We start from the raw sequence: 16,848 nt of genomic DNA, 5'->3' as shown, positions 1-16,848 counted from the left end.
TACTAAGGAAAGAGCTTCAATAAAGCAACTGTGGTGGAGTGTTAAGATAGCATATGCCACATGGTTGAGAGCACATGCTATAATGCACAAGGACCTGGGTTCAAGGCCCCAGGTCCCACCTGCAGGGGGAAAAAGCTTCACAAGAAGTGAAGCAATGCTGCATGTTTGCCTGTCTCCCTCTCTCTCTCTCTCTCCCTAACACCCCTCCCCTCTCCATTTTTTCTGTCTCTATCAAATAGATAAAACAGCTTAACTGCAGAAGATACTTAGGATATATCAGACAACTGCATTACTATTCATTCTTCTGTCTGACCTCTCCAAAATCTTGTACACAACTAATGTAGAAAGAACAAAGGCTAAGAAATAATTTGAAAAGGAAATGGTCATTATCAGTATTAAATATTGGGATGCATTGGATCGACCTTCTCATGGTGCATCCCGTGAGTACCCATTCACTGGGGAAACTGATGATCCTTCCTAGCCGACTGAATCCACATGGATCCCAGTCACTTTCAAAGCCAGCAACAAGCAGCTCCTGACAGCTTTCAAACTGACCTGTTGACTGGCTACGGAAGAAGGGCAAACGCTAGAAGAAGTATTAAATAAGCCTATTTCCTTTTTTAATTATTTTTATTTATTTATTTATGATTGGATAGAGACAAAGAGAAACTGAGAGGGGAGGAGGAGATAGAGAGGGAGAGACACAGAGAGACACCCGCAGCTCTGCTTCACCACTCGTGAAGCTATCCCCCTGCAGGTGGGGACAAGGGGCTTGAACCCGGATCCTTGCGCACTGTAGTGTGTGTGCTTAACCAGGTGCGCCACCACCTAGCCCCCAAATAAGCCCATTTCAAGGGCAACACAAAACAGAAGAGGGCTAATTAACCAATGTCAAATTATCTGATTAGGCTGCTCAACAAACGTACAGTTTACTTAGGGTGACCATGAAATGGCTACTGATAATGAGATGCTGCTGTAGGGCTGCTGCCCACATGTACAAGGTGCTCTGCTCCGACTGAAACAGCTCTTTGAAGCACAAATAACTGGGAAGCAATTTCCCAAATGAGATATTACAGATCTGGAGCTTTATCAAAGAGCAGATGCCATCTCCGGCATTCAAATCATCCACAAAATAAGAGCAACTACAGAGGCGCGCATTAACGCAAAGTTCAGAATCAAAGTCTAGTCCGGATCACACCAACCTGAACTGCCATGGAAACAATCTACACTCTGAGATATTTAAAAAGTATCAGAAGGACAAGGGCCGCGCTGCATTTGCCTAATTTATCAAAGTGAATGCATGCAGACTACCTTAGTTTTTGTTCAGGAATGCTGTAAATATACATCGGTTAAAATTATTTAGAGGGGATACAATGTTTCCTAAGGCAAGTCTGAAACAACTCATTCTCTCTAACCCTGATTTTAAGATATATACCAATATAAGCAATCCTGTCAACACACACAAGCAGGAAAAGTTATCACACTGAACTTTTGTGCTAGCGACCCATCTTTTTTTTTTTTTTTTTTCTCGGCACACAGTGATTATGTTTCAAAATGTTTCTGAAGATTTTTTTTTTTAAACAAGGAGACCAGCATACACCACTCCAGCTCTGGCATATGCAGTGCCTTGGATCACACTCAGTAACCTCATGCACACAAGTCATGTACTCTTATCACTGAGCTATCTCTTCAGTCCTCAAAACACCTTCGAGATCAGGGAAGAAAAAGGGGAGAAACCATCTTCCTACAGAAGTTTAGACTTATAGGTGGTAGCTGTTGTTTTAGGAATACCACAAAGTCTCAAAAGATCTAGTTCTTTAGGACTAAGTTGGCTTGCGATATAAATCAATGTAAAAAGAGAACATTTTTTTTTTAATCAGGACTTTTGAGGTATAAAAAAGAATTAAAGCCTCAAGTAGGTGGGAACTGAATATTTAGTTGGCTCTATGTGGGTAGGAATAAACTTGAAGTCTCAAGGGGGAAGCTGGAGAGAAAAGGAGAAAAATACACCAAGGAAGGGAAGATAAAGGATGTATGTTTAGGTAGGTGGGAGACTGAGTGCTTATCGCCAGTCAGATAAGTCACTCAAGCTATGATTAGATACATAGTTGATAAATATTTGCTAACTAGTCTATGATTATTAAAAAAAATACTTTGGTCAATATTGTGTTCAGACAGAATCTAGTTAGACTCGTAATTCTGGTTTATTAAACCTTTTCTTAGGTTTTATTTTCCAGCCCATTAATCTCTAAGGACAGTCTCTAAATTGACTTCCAAGTTTCTAGTTTTGATATTCACTTAGGGAGATAAATATACAGAATGCTAATTAGACTCTAGAACAAGTAGGAAAGAAGTCTTTTTTATAATGTAGTAGAACTTGCAGCTTTTCGTAAGAAGTATAAAGTATCTAAAAATAAACTTTCTGGGGCTCAGCAGTGGGATACCCGGTAAAGGACACACATTACCATGCATGAGGACCTGGGTTCAAGACTCCAGTCCTGGCATGCAGGAGGGCAAACTTCGTGAGCAGCCGAGCAGTGCTGCAGCTGTGTATGTCTCCGTTTATTCTCTTTCTCGCTCTACTTCTAGCTCTATCAAAATAAATAAATTAGTTAAAGATGAACTTTCTAAAATTTAGCAAGTAATGTAATTTTCCTATTTTTATTTTAGCTTTTCTTTCCAATGCCTTAGGGTTTTGTAATCTTGGATAACCTAGAAGTGATTTTTGGAAGGGATCGCATATAATCCATGCCATTTTACGCATAAAGAAAAAAAAAAAACCTCTGGTGGTGGGAATGGTATGGACTTAAACCCCTGTTGATGTGTTAATTTTGTAAAGTAAAATTAAAAAAAAAAAACAACAAATGTCTAGTATTCTTAAAGAGAATGGTCTTTAGTAACAATGAGTAGTACTCCAGTAGTTCGAGAAAGAAATAAGGCCCACTGTGTATAAAGAAGTTACCAAGAAGTAGCTTTATAGTTTTTGTTTTTTTTACATAAAAGTCAGTTTTTGTTATATAGTTATAAGAAGTGGTAATAAGACACTTTACCCCTTAATAGTACCACACTTTACAACATGCACTTGCAGTTCTTAAAATTACTTCAACATTTCCTTTAACTTCTTATAGTGGTGCTCCTCTGAAAAAAGCCCAACTACTGTATATAGTTTTTTCTAATATGACTTGCAAATCACAAGGAAAAGAGAAAGGGGAAGAGAGAGTGGGGGGGGAAAGTAGGTATGAGAGATGAAGGGGGGAGGGAGATGAGAGGAAAAACTATTTCAAGCACAAACATTGAGAATAATGATGGCGTCCGAAGTTCAACATCAAGTCACAAGACCTGCTTCCATCCAGTCCCAGTTCAGATGGTGACCTGCTGTCTGACCTCATGTGGAGTCCTTAATTATGTCTCTTAAGATGCAAAGTGATTTCCATTAAATAATATTTGCTTTAATTTGGCTTTTTAAACCCACAATTAAAGTATTTTCAAATACTGTATTATACTAACATCTCGATTGAGGGTGTGCCACTTTGCCATGTGGACTTTTTTGTTTTTAAATATTCATTTACTTATTTATTCCCTTTTGTTGCCCTTGTTGTTTTTTACTGTTGTAGTTATTATTGTTGGATAGGCTAGAGAGAAGTGGAGAGAGGAGGGGAAGACAGAGAGGAGGAGAGAATCTAGACAGACACCTGCAGACCTGCTTCACCGCCTGTGAAGCGACTCCCCTGCAGGTGGGGAGCCGGGGGCTCGAACCCGGATCCTTCCCCAGTCCTTGCGGTTTGCGCCACCTGTGCTTAACTCGCTGTGCTACCGCGGGACTCCCCATGGACTAACATTTGTCCATCTGATCTGAAGCCTGGCTTGTTTGGGTTGCACATTCAAGATGTACTTTGACGGAAGAGAGACTGGACAGAGATGCCTTCATTAGACAGGACGCAGTTGAGGAGACAGGGAAGCTAAGCAAGGCGCGTATGTGTCAGCAAGACATCCGCTCATCCCCAATCCCGTCGTAGGGCGGAGGGCAGATAGCATTATGGTTATGCAAGGAGACTCTCATGCCTGAGGCTCCAAAGTCCAGGGTTCAGTCCCCTGCACCATAAAAAAAAAAAAAAAAAGTAAATAAATAAATAAGGGCAAGAGACCGGCTCACTTTAATAACGGCCTTTTTTGGTCAATACCAGGCCATCCCGTCACCTAAGGCTCTAGTCAGGGAATCCTTAGACTCCTACATAGGTGTGATGCGCCTAGACCTCTAAACAGACACCTCTCTCCACCATCAGGGGTCACTTCCATCAGGAACGCCATCATCAGCCCTCTCGTGGTCCACTCCAGGGACTTGTCCTCCTTATAAAGTCGCAACGGTAGGAACGGTCCCACTCTCTGAAGGGAGGCTGGATCAGCCGACTCTGCCCCTCGAGGAAGCCGGGTCCTGAAATGAGAGCAGCCTAGAGCGTTCCCAGCTGTGACCCTGTGGCAGACTGACAGGGACTCGGAGGCCACAGGGCTCCTGTGCTAAATGTGAATGTCTGTGGGCCCTGCGTCAGATCGACGGGCTAAACAGTTAATGGCATTTATGTACTTTTCCTCAGGTTTAGGAGCTACTTACTCCGCTCTGCTCCAGCTTTCTAGCCCTACTCTCAGCTCTGACACCATCTTCCCAGGCAATGTTTTTTAGTCCACCTATGTTAGCTGTCAAGCTCAGGCAAAACAAAACAAAACAAAAAAAAAAACAAATCAGTAAAGTCATGGGCCCCTTGGAACATACCTAAAATAAGACTTCCTAGCTTCTTCCCACACAGAGAGCCCCTAATTTCATCTGCTCTATTCCTACCTTTGGATTCCTATGTATCAAACAATTTGTCCTGCTTTCTGCCTTACCGCCTTTCAGTCACCAAGTTGCAGATGCCACTAGGACGCCACCCAGACCCCTGCCCCACTAGGGGAAAGACAGAACCAGGCTGGGGGGTATGGATCCGCCTGCCAACGCCCATGTCCAGTGGAGAAGCAATCACAGAAGCCGGTAGACCGCCCACCTCCTGCACCACCACCACCACCCCCCCATAAAGAATTTTGGTCCAAGCTCCCAGAGGGATAAAGAACAGGAAAGCTTCCAAGGGAGGGGATGGGCCAGGGAGGGGACTCTGGTGATGGGAACTGTGTGTGCAATTGCGCCCCTGTGATCTTACACTCTCGCTCACCATTATCCAATCACTAATCATTTTTGTTTTGTTTTGTTTTCACTCCAGGTGGAACGAGGTCTGATGAGAGGGGCGCCCCCCCCCCTTCCCCGGGGCTGAAGCGCCCAGGTAGGTGGGTCGGTGGTCGGGCGTCCACGCCGCAGACCCCGCCCCCTGAGTGGACACCCGGCCGTGCCCAGTTCCGGGTTGTCAGCCAATCGGATGCAGCCACAACACAGCGCTCCGCGGCCCCAGGCGCCCTTTCGGGGGCCCCACTGGGGGGTCCGCGCGACCCCACACCTGTCGGCCCGCCGTCCTCCCCGAGAGGAGCGGCTGCGAGCGGACACCCCGGGCGCCCCCCGGACGTGCCGCTCGAGGCTCTCGGCACGTCCGGGAGGCCCCCGGGCACCGCGACAAGCCCACACTCCGCGCAGGGAGAGGAGCCTCCTGGCCCGGACCCTCCCACGTGTCCTTCCCGGGGGGGGGGGCTTCCTCCCACCGCGACTCCCCCAGGCCTCGGGGGCCCCGGGTCGGAGCAGCCGACAGGAGGATGCCGAGGGCCGAGGCGGGAGCGAGGGTGCGCTGCTTGTCAGCGGAGGGCAGGGGCCGCCGCGTCCCCTCCTCCGCCGGGGCCGTCCGTGAGTCTGTCGGAGGGTCTGTCATTTCCTTCACTCACTCACCAGGAGCAGCAGGGAGCATCTGAGGTCGGAGAAAGCTAGGAAGACGGCAGGAAACATGGTAACGTTGGGCTCCGCGGAAGGGGGGCGGGGAGGGACGGGCTTCGGCGGCTGGGACCGAGCAGGGCTGGGTTGGGTTAGGAAAGGGCTGGGCTCCGGGAGCCAGCGGCAGCGGAGGATTCTCCCAGCAGCTCGTCCTCTCGACCCGGAGCTCCAGCGGCGAACACCCGGGACAACTTCCAGAGAGGCCTCACACGCCCTCACTTCCGGGTCCTGCCCACCGCGAAGCACTTCGGGAAATGTAGTCCTCCGCCCCTCTCGGGAGGGCGCGTCCTCGGTCTCCGGAACCCCCTTACCCATCATGCTTTGGGCCCCGGTCCAGCGAGGGCTCCGTGCGCGGCGCCCGGTGGGATTGAAAGGACAAGAGCGGGGGCGGGGCGAGGATGGCACGTCTGCGTTTCAAAGGCTGGGAACTGCAATTCCCAGAGGGCTGTGCGCAGGGCGCTCAGTGGGCCTTGCGAGGGGCTCGGCTAGGCGCGGCGTGTTGCGGGGGCTGTCCCGGCCGGTTGTAGAGTCCGGGCCTAGCTGCGGCAGGGGCGGCCCAGATTGGGGGCGAGGGCGGGTGGGTGTCGCGCCCCCACCCCATCCCTGGGACGTGAGTCCTGGAGGAGGCCAGGGTGAGTAGGAGGGGGCCTGGCGGGGCAGGAGGCTCGGGTCCGTCTATGCTGCCCCGGCTGCTGCTGCTGCTGCAGGCTCACGAGGCTCCCGGCCTGGCCTTGTGGCCTGAGCCCCCACCGTGGCCTCCGCCTCCTTGCCCGCCGCTGCCTCTTCTCTTCTTTTCTTTTCTCTCCCCGCTGGTTTCCCGCGTTAGGAAGTCAGAGCCGCCTCGCAGGGCCTCAGCGGGGACGTGCGAGGACTGGGTCGGGGACGGACGCAGCGGGAAAGGACGCTGAGCACAGGCGCGAACGGGCGGTCGCCGACTGAAGCGTCGGGAAGTCGCTGACCGCCGTGTGCGAACACCGGCCGTGCGCCCCCGGCCTGCTGCGTCTGGCCGCCACGCCGACCGCTGCCGGTGCGACCTCCGCCGCCTGGCCTGCGGGGCCGGGGCTCCTGCGCGGACACCGACGGCTTCCTGCTGCTCCTCCTGCTGCTCCTGCTGCTCCTCCTGCTGCTGCTCCTCCTGCTGCTCCTCCTGCTGCTCCTGCTGCTCCTGCTGCTGCTCCTCCTGCTGCTCCTCCTGCTGCTCCTGCTCCTCCTGCTGCTCCTGCTCCTCCTGCTGCTCCTGCTGCTGCTCCTGCTGCTCCTGCTCCTCCTGCTGCTCCTGCTCCTCCTGCTCCTCCTGCTGCTGCTGCTCCTCCTGCTGCTCCTGCTGCTCCTGCTCCTCCTGCTCCTCCTGCTGCTGCTGCTCCTCCTGCTGCTCCTGCTGCTCCTGCTCCTGCTGCTCCTGCTCCTCCCGCTGCTGCTGCTGCTCCTCCTGCTCCTGCTGCTGCTCCTGCTCCTCCTGCTCTTCCTGCTGCTCCTGCTGCTCCTCCTGCTGCTCCTGCTGCTGCTCCTGCTCCTCCTGCTCTTCCTGCTGCTCCTCCTGCTGCTCCTGCTCCTCCTGCTGCTCCTGCTGCTCCTGCTGCTCCTGCTGCTCCTCCTGCTGCTCCTGCTGCTCCTGCTCCTCCTGCTCCTGCTGCTCCTGCTGCTGCTCCTGCTCCTCCTGCTCCTCCTGCTCCTCCTGCTCCTCCTGCTCCTCCTGCTGCTGCTCCTGCTGCTCCTCCTTCTTCTCCTTCTCCTCTTCCTCCTCCTCCTTCACCTCCCTCTCCTCCTTCTTCTCCTTCTGTTTCTCCTCCTTTTCCTCCTCCTCTTTCTCTTTCTCCTCCTCCTCCTTCTCCTCTTTCTCCTTTTCTTCCTTTTCTCCTCCTTTATGTCCTCCTCGTCCTCCTTCTCCTTCTCCTCCTTTTTCTCCTCCTCCTTTTCTTCCTCTTCTTTTTCTCCTTCTCCTCCTCCTCCTCCTCCTCCTCCTCCTCTTCCTCCTCCTTCCTCTTCATCTCGGGTTATTGCTGGGGCTTGTCAGAATTTCACTAATGTGTTTTGTGACTACAGCTACACGAGTTGCGGTCAGTTACTACTGTCCGAGCGTTTAGGACACTGACTTGGTTTATCATTAGTTAATGATGTTCCCTTTGTATTTGACAGCACTATAACCATTTTTAAGTTTTCATTTATAAAATTATTAACAAAAGTATGTGAAAAAATATGTTTGAGCTGATTTTTTTTTTCCTAAAAACCTAAGGTGCCAAAGTTCATGGCAGAGCCGAGACTTTCAGACTCCTCTGTCCTAACTCGGAGCGTTTACCATTCTCACAGTGACGATCACAGTGCGAAACAAACAACAAAAAAGCAGTCTTACTGCGAGTGTGGGTGTCCCTCCAAGAATTAACTTTGACCCTGCTCACTCTCTGGACTTAGCGACCCACCTGCAGCTTTTCTTGCAACAGACATTTACTGAACACCGGCTGAAACGACAGCTATTAGATCCCAGAACAGAGCGCAGCATACAGTTGGCACTCAACCTATTGAATAAAGAAACATTTTGTTTCTCATGTTTACAGAATATCAGAGAGCTGAAGTAGACAGCTTATTACTAACTAACGCAGCCTGGAGCCCACACAATGAATGTTCAACCCTGTTCCACCTCTCTTCTGGAGTGGAGCTTCTTTCAAGTAACTTTTATTTTTTTTAATTTCTTTATTGGGGAATTCATGTTTTACATTCAACAGTAAATACAATAGTTTGTACATGCATAACATTTTCCAGTTTTCCATATAACAATACAACCCCCCACCAGGTCTTCTGTCATCCTTCTTGGACCTGTATTTTCCCCCTCACCCACCCCAGAGTCTTTTACTTTGGTACAATATACCAATTCCAGTTCAGGTTCTATTTGTGTTTTCTCTTCTGATCTTGTTTTTCAACTTCTGCCTGAGAGATTATCCCATATTCATCCTTCTGCTTCTGATTTATTTCACTTAACATGAATTTTTCAAGGTCCATCCAAGATTGGCTGAAAACGGTGAAGTCACCATTTTTTACAGCTGAGTAGTATTCCATTGTGTATATAGACCACAACTTGCTCAGCCACTCATCTGTTGTTGGACACCTGGGTTGCTTCCAGGTTTTGGCTATTACAAATTGTGCTGCCAAGAACATATGTGTACACAGATCTTTTTGGATGGGTGTGTTGGGTTCCTTAGGATATAACCTCAGGAGAGGAATTGCACGATCATAAGCATAGGGTAGGTCCATTTCTAGCCTTCTGAGAGTTCTCCAGACTGTTCTTCACAGAGGTTGGACCAATTGACATTCCCACCAGAAGTGTAGGAGGGTTCCTTTGACCCCACACCATCAAGTAACTTTTTAATGTAATCCTGCCTATGACAGTAGTTTTTTTTCCTGACATGTTCAAATATGATAAAAGTTTCTCACAACACCTGTAATTTCTGTCAACATATCAGATTGTCAGTAAAATGAACATAGGAAGAACTGAGCTTGACCAAAATCATATTTTCACTCTAAGACAGAGCTTGAAACCAATCATCCTTGTTAATAGCAATACGATTACTAATTGATGGGTAGTGAGAGATTTATCTTAACAAAAAAAAAAAAAAAAACTCCCCGATCCTGAGTAGTCACTGAGATTAGATAAAATGATGCTTATGGTAGGATCAGAAGAGGACTCACCTGCCCTGATGTCAGCTATTAATTATAGGTTACTAGCACCTGCACCCTTTACACTAGTCTACAGTCTTTGACCTGCTGTGATTACCCAACTTCCTGTGTTTCTTAGGACGGGTTACCTCCCTGGTCTTTGTAGGTATTCTACATTGCAACTTTGATGCAACGCCTTAGGTAGGAAGGAAATATAAAAGAGACAAGAGAGAGGGAGATACACCATGATAATGGAATATCCTCTGAGTATAGTGTTGGGCTGTTGTTTTTGCCGGGCTATGTTGTTTTTGCCGGGCTGGCTTCACAGGCGGGTAACAGACGACCAGGGACTCATGGTTGAGCTGTAGGCAGTATCTCTTTATTCATGCAGGACGCAGCACAATCTAAGACGAGCTAAGTTAAACTCAAGGTAAAGTAAAACTCACAATGCTGTCTTTATATATACTTGCCAAGTAAGGTGGAAACAGGATGTGACATAGAGAGGGTGGAGAGAAAAGTGACTGGTGAAAATCAGAGTGTGACAAAGAGGGGGCAGATTAGGCGAGAATCCTATCACTGAACCACAAATGCTCTGGAGGGAGGGTGGAACTTGTTAACAGTGGTTATGTAAATAGAATGAAGTGGTTATGTAAATAGAATAGTGTTAAGCAGGGGGGATTTAAACCAAATGAAACAGAAGGGGTCTCATGCATACCAACATTGGGCTTAAACCTGAACCACAAGCAAAGCAAAAAGATACCCTGTTTGATGAGCTATTCCCTGACCCAAGCATTTTTATGATGGAAAACCCTGTTCCTAATGGTAAATGTTGAGCCCTACTCCCCCAGCGACCCCATAAGGAGGGTCTTAGGAACATCTAACCTGATAATCTTACAGGTGAGCAATTTGGTTTTTAGATTTTTTTTTTTTTAATTTATTAATGAGAAAGGTAGGAGAGAGAAAGAACCAGACATCCTTCTGGTACGTGTGCTGCTGGGGATTGAATTTGGGATCTCATGCTTGAGAGTCTTAAGGCTTTACCCACTGCACCATCTCCTGGACCACCAGCTGAGCAATTTGTCCAAGGGGTTGCCTTATACAATTCTAGAACTAGGTTGGCAGATTCTTTAATCCTAGAAAATATTTTTAGTAAGCCATATTTTTAACAAAACCACTTGGAACAAATAAGGCTGGTTCTGTTTTTTTTGTTTGTTTTTTATTCATTTTCCCTTTGTTGTTGCCCTTGTTTTATTGTTGTAGTTATTATTGTTGTTACTGATGTCTTCGTTGTTGGATAGGACAGAGAGAAATGGAGAGAGGAGGGGGACACAGAAGGGGAGAGAAAGACAGCCGCAGACCTGCTTCACCGCCTGTGAAGCGACTCCCCTGCAGGTGGGGAGCCGGGGGCTCGAACCAGTCCTTGCGCTTTGCGCCACCTCTGTTTTGTTTTTTAAAGATTTTATTTATTAGTGAGGAAGAATCAGACATCACCCTGGTACATATGCTGCTGTGGTTTGAACTTTTGAGTCCAATGCTTTCTCCACTGAGCCACTTTCCAGACCACTGTTGGTTTGTTTTTAGGTTTAATCATTAACATGAGAAAAAAAAAAAAAAAGAGCGTCACTGTCCATGGCAAGGAGTCAGGATCTCAAGTCCAACACTCCAGTCACTGTGCTTCCTCCTCAGCCGGAAGACTGTTTCTTGCAATGTCTCCTAACTTTACGTAGCATTTGCAGCAGTGATAACCCAGCGATAACTATTTCAGGTGCTGCCGTGGTGGAGAAGACTATGAAAAGATCAGAGCACTGGCTTGTTACTGGCTCTTCCTTGGCATCCCAAGTTCACGCTGCTGCCATTAATGGCGATAAGGGAACTCTTCAAAGGCTCATCATAGGTAAGTGGCCTCCATCAATATGCAAGCTTTAAAGAAATTCTCAGTTGGGGGAGAGAGTATAGTGGTTATGCAAAAAGACTCTCATGCCTGAGGCTCTGAGGTCCCAGGTTTAATCCACCACCATCACACACCAGAGCTTATTAGTGCTCAGGTTAAAAAACAAACAAACAAAAACAAACAAAAAAAACTAATTCTCTACCCAGATAAAGTTTGTTAATTTTGATCTTAACGTGCAATGTGTCTATATATTTTTAGTGGAAAATATGTATATTATCATTTAATTTTGCTCCAAGATTTGGTCAAGAAAGAAACTAAGTGCTGACGTTGTAAAATGTTGATTAAGTAAAAAGTATTTGAGGAATAGAAACACATATATATTTTTGGCACAAAAATCTGAAAACGTACTCAATGATGTTAATAGAATTAGTTCTTCTTTGTAGTAACAGGTCTGTAATGAAATGGTGGGTAATCTTCAACATTTAATATAGGCGGCCGGGCAGTAGTGCACCCACTTAAGCGCACATAGTACTAAGCGCAAGGACCTGTGCAAGATATGGGTTCAAGCTTCTGGCTCCCCACCTGCAGGTCTGCAGGTGTCTATCTCCCCCTCCTCTCTCAATTTCTCTCTGCCCTATCCAATAAAGGTGGGGGAAAAAATGGCCACCAGGACAGTGAATTTGTAGTACTGGCATTGAGCCCCATCAGTGATGACCCTGGAGGCCAAAAAATAATAATACATACCCAAAATAAGTTGTACATACTTTAAATGTTTATGATTTAAAATTGATTCAGTGTTTGTTTTTTTAATTTAAGAAAGGATTAATTAACAAAACCATAGGGTAGGAGGGGTACAACTCCACACAATTCCCACCACCCAATCTCCATATCCCACCCCCTCCCCTAATAGCTTTCCCATTCTCTATTCCTCTGGGAGCATGGACCCAGGGTCATTGTGGAAGGTCTGGCTTCTGTAATTGCTTCCCCGCTGAACATGGGCGTTGACTGGTCAGTCCATACTCCCAGTCTGCCTCTCTCTTTCCCTAGTAGGGTGGGTCTCTGGGGAAGCGGAGCTCCAGGACACATTGGTGGGGTCTTCAGTCCAGGGAAGCCTGGCCAGCATCCTGATGGCATCTGGAACCTGGTGACTGAAAAGAGAGTTAACATACGAAGCCAAACAAATTGTTGAGCAATCATGGACCCAAAGCTTGGAATAGTGGAGAGGAAGTGTTAGGGGGTACTCACTGCAAACTCTAGTGTACTTCTGCTTTCAGGTATATATTTTGCAGTAGTTTATGGATACGTGTGAACATAAACTCTCTCTCACAGAAACTGGTGTGTATCTAGGTTTTGGGACTTTGTTAGAAAGTGAACCACCTGAGATGAAATTAGAGTATACTATGAAAGGAAAGGTCTCACCCGAGTAATGAAGCTGAAGGGTTGTCATTCCACATGTGAAATCTCTGGACACAGTCTGAAGTGAAGCATGTTGAGGTGGCAATCGTTGCGTTGGTTAGGTTGTGATCGGCGGATGCAATATTATTTGATATGGATTAGGAGAGGCATAATGGAATACTATGCAGCTATCAAGAACAATGAACCCACCTTCTCTGACCCATCTTGGACAGAGCTAGAAGGAATTATGTTAAGTGAGCTAAGTCAGAAAGATAAAGATGAGTATGGGATGATCCCACTCATCAACAGAATTTGAGTAAGAAGACGTGAAAGGGAAACTAAAAGCAGGACCTGACCAAATTGTAAGTAGGGCACCTGTGGTGAGGGGTAGACATGCAGCTTCCTGGGCCAGTGGGGGGTGGGAGTGGGTGGGAGGGATGGGTCACAGTCTTTTGGTGGTGGGAATGGTGTTTATGTACACTCCTAGCAAAATGTAGACATATAAATCATTAGTTAATTAATATGAGAGGGGGAAAATCAATTGTATGTCTCAAAGTTTTTCAAAACACAAACTGAATCTTTTTAATATATAGGCTGTGTATTTGATATGCGGACTCTCTCAAAAGCCTAGACTAAGTGGATCAGAGGCATCCAATGGCACAGCTCTATACAAGATGCTGGGTACTGTGCAGCAAAAGGACTTTTCAAAGTTAACCCAATTACCAAATAATGTGATGATAACATTAAATATCAATTGTCTTTTTGAACCCTAAGACAACAGGAACCTCACATCTCCACTATAGAGCCCCTACTTCCCCCAGTCCTGGAACCCTTGGATAGGGCCCACTTTCCAGTATGATTCAGTGTTTTATCTATTGATTGAGCTGATCAAAATTGAGTCAGTGTTCCCCATAAATAGAAAGACTCCATAGTAGAAACCTTGGAAGTTGCTCCTGGAGGTAGCACAGTGGATAAAGCATTGGACTCTGAAGCATGAGGTCATGGGTTCAATCCCCAGCAGCACATGTACCAGAGTGATACCGGGTTCTTTCTCTCCTCCTCCTAACTTCCTCATTAATACATAATTAAAAGCCAATAGGGGAGAGACAATTTTCAAGGCCAAAACAAAGGAAAGAACTTTCCAAAATTATAAAAAAAAAAAAAATCACAGAATCACATAATCTGAAGTCATTAGTCCCAAAGAGAATAAATAAAATAAAGATTGTGTTATTTGTACCATTCGTACATACTAGTGTCTAGTCAGTCACACAGTCAACAAATCTGGCTAAGCTTTCTGTTTTCCAATCACAATGAATTTTTCTGTATTTTTGTTGTTGTTGTTTGTTTTGTTTTGCCTCCAGGATTATTGCTGGGGCTCGGTACCTGCACTACAAATCCACTGGTGTCCATTTTTTTCCATTGTTATTGTTGTTCTTATTGCTGTTGTTGTGGGATAGGACAGAGGAGGGGAAAACAGACAAAGAGGGAGAAAGACACCTGCAGGTCTGCTTTAGCCTTGTGAAGCGACCCCCTCCTGCAGGTGGGGAGCCGGGGGCTCGAACTGGGATCCTTACGCAGGCCTTGCGCTTCGCGCTATGTGCACTTAACCTGCTGCACTACCGCCTGGCTCCCCACAATGGATTTTTTCTTACTTTCTTTATACACCTTTCCCCCTCCCCACTTTTTTTCCCTATCTTCTACCCCCATTCTCTTCTCTACTATCAAACACCAACTCATGGTTAAAAACAAAATGCAAAGACTTCTCTCTGTCTGAGACACCATCTCATTTTCCCTTAGCTGGCTATATTTCCATGTAATCCCTGGCACTTGACACCTCCCACCAGCTCTGAATCACTCAGCCAAACATTTCAACAATTCAACTCAAATCCCATGACTTCAGGCATACTTACTAATGGGAACAATGTTTTGTCACCTTTCCCGACATTTCTAATACATTATCTTCTCCAATTTTGACCATTATCTTTTTCTGTTTTGACCTTCCTATTCAGTCTTGATTTCTATAGTCCATTATTAGAGTTTTTCTTTCCAAATAAAAATTTCCTCCCGCCCTCCTGTTGCTCCTGGCTGTTGCACTTCCAGGTCTGAATGAATGTAAACCATATACATCTATCAGCCCCTACACACTTTTGCCTGGATGCAAGGTTGGTAGCTTTCTGAACTCGTGATCACCTGCTTCAAATAGGTATTCAGTACTTTCTATGCTTCTTACCACACTTCTCCTTATTGAATGTTTACACTTTCTCACTCTTCCAAAACTTGAATGACTGCCAAATCATCTTCCTTCCAGTGTTGATTAATGCCTTCTACTGCTTGTAGAAAATGAAGACCTTAAACTCCTCCTCTTGCAGCAGGATACTTAGAGATTATCTGATATCTTTACCCAGTTTCTTCTCCTTCCCTGGGAAATAGGACTTACTTTTTGATCAAAGGTCAGTTCTTATAGAATTGCTCTGTATTCTATGCCTTTTTTTTTTCCTCAGGGACTGTATTCTTTTTTCTTTCTTTCTCTGTCTTTTTTCTTGCTGTTGTTGTTCTTCTTCTTCTTCTCTGATTCTTACATCTTTATCCTTCTTTTATAGGGTCTATTCCCATTAACATCTGAATGTACTCTATTATGATCTCCATTAATTATAAATCCCCTTCCATTCTTCCCCTCTAGTTATTGCCATATCTCTCAAACTTCCTTCATAATATGTCAGTGCACAAGGTAATTGTCATCTCAGTTACTTAAATGAAATAAAGATAGATTTCATTCTCAACAGGACGATGATAAGCAACAGATACAGGGCTGGTAGACATCGATTGTTGTTTTCGCTGGGCCGGCTTCATGGGCGGGTAACAGATGACCAGGGACTCATGGTTGAGCTGTAGGCAGTATCTCTTTATTCATGCAGGACACAGCGCAATCTATACCAAGCTAAGCTAAATTAACACAACTACCAACTAACTAAAACGAACAATGTTGTCCTTACATACTTTCCAAGTAGGGTGTAAACAGGATGTAGAGAGGGTGGAGAGAAAAGTGACTGGTGAAAATCAGGGTGTGACAAGGAGAGGGGATGGAGCAGGCAAGAATTCTATCACTGAACCACTAATGCCCTGGAGGGAGTGTGGTGCTTTATGTAAATGTAAAAGTGATTTATGTAAATAGACCGCTTTGAATGGGATCAAACCATGTAAATAGACCACTTTGAATGGGATCAAACCAATCCCTATACAGGCATACTGGTGCTTGGTTAAGCAGAATCCAGGGGGAGCTGGCATACTACCCAACATCTCCCCCTTTCTTTTTAACTATTTGCCATAGTATCAGGAGTGCGGGGTGAACAGAAACCTATATCGTACAGGCGTTTTCAAAAGAACTGGCATAAGACATGGAAAACAAAATAGGCGAGCAGCAATAACCAGTGTGATGCCAAGGGGAACGTTTCTTGCCTCAAAGGGCAAGGCCTAGCAGGCAAAAGGGCATTTCTTGCCTCTGGGAGCGCTTCATGCCTCTGGGGGCATCTCTTGCCTCAAAGGGCGTTTCCTGCCTCTGTAGGCATAACCTAGTAACGAAGGGGAGTTTTCTGCGTCTGGGGACAGAGCCTGCAGGCAAGGGGACATGGTCTATAAAGTCTCAAGGCAATGGCTGAAGTTAGTCTTTGAGAAACACAGATGCCAAGGGATGAACCGCTGCATGTCTGTCTCGATGGGGAATGTCGGCCACCAGAATTCTGCTTTTCTGTAGAGAGTGATCTTTGGAGTCAGTGAATCTGTTTCTTCAGGTTGTGCCAGGTCACATCCTTGGTTTCCAGGGGTGTGTTGTAGTCATTCCATCTTGTGGGCGATGTCAGAGAACAGGATCCAAATGGATTTCCAGGAATTCCATTTGAGTAGATGCTTTTTCATGTGAAGACTTGACAGCATGTAGCATCAAGAGTCCCCCGGAGGGTGTCCTAGTCCAAAAAGCTCCTAGAAATTCCATTTAGGGTGCTTCTGACTGTTCCTG

The 16,848-nt window shown here is 46.2% G+C and overlaps 2 protein-coding genes across 6 annotated transcripts in view; one reads left to right on the top strand and one right to left on the bottom strand.

Moving 5' to 3' along the window:
- Nucleotides 1-5,992, bottom strand: part of ERP44 (endoplasmic reticulum protein 44) — an 86,197-nt gene extending 80,205 nt beyond the window's left edge. For both annotated transcript variants that reach the window (XM_007525532.3, XM_060199101.1), the window contains exon 1: nucleotides 5,861-5,992. In XM_007525532.3, coding sequence (XP_007525594.1) covers nucleotides 5,861-5,917 — 57 coding nt within the window. In that variant the 5' untranslated portion in view covers nucleotides 5,918-5,992. The remainder of the gene's footprint in view (nucleotides 1-5,860) is intronic.
- The window catches only part of INVS (inversin), a 146,514-nt gene continuing 135,148 nt past the window's right edge, over nucleotides 5,483-16,848 (top strand). For 2 of the 4 annotated variants that reach the window (XM_060199099.1, XM_060199097.1), the window contains exons 1-2: nucleotides 5,916-6,534; nucleotides 11,316-11,444. In XM_060199099.1, coding sequence (XP_060055082.1) covers nucleotides 5,916-6,534; nucleotides 11,316-11,444 — 748 coding nt within the window. Of the gene's footprint in view, nucleotides 6,535-11,315; nucleotides 11,445-16,848 lie in introns of all 4 variants that reach the window. The other 2 variants (XM_060199100.1, XM_060199098.1) reach the window with 2 other exon arrangements.

This window comes from Erinaceus europaeus, chromosome 10 (assembly GCF_950295315.1).
Source record: "Erinaceus europaeus chromosome 10, mEriEur2.1, whole genome shotgun sequence".
Classification (NCBI taxonomy): domain Eukaryota; kingdom Metazoa; phylum Chordata; class Mammalia; order Eulipotyphla; family Erinaceidae; genus Erinaceus; species Erinaceus europaeus.
Note: the sequence above shows the minus strand (reverse complement) of the source record. Positions and strands in the feature narration are given on the sequence as shown.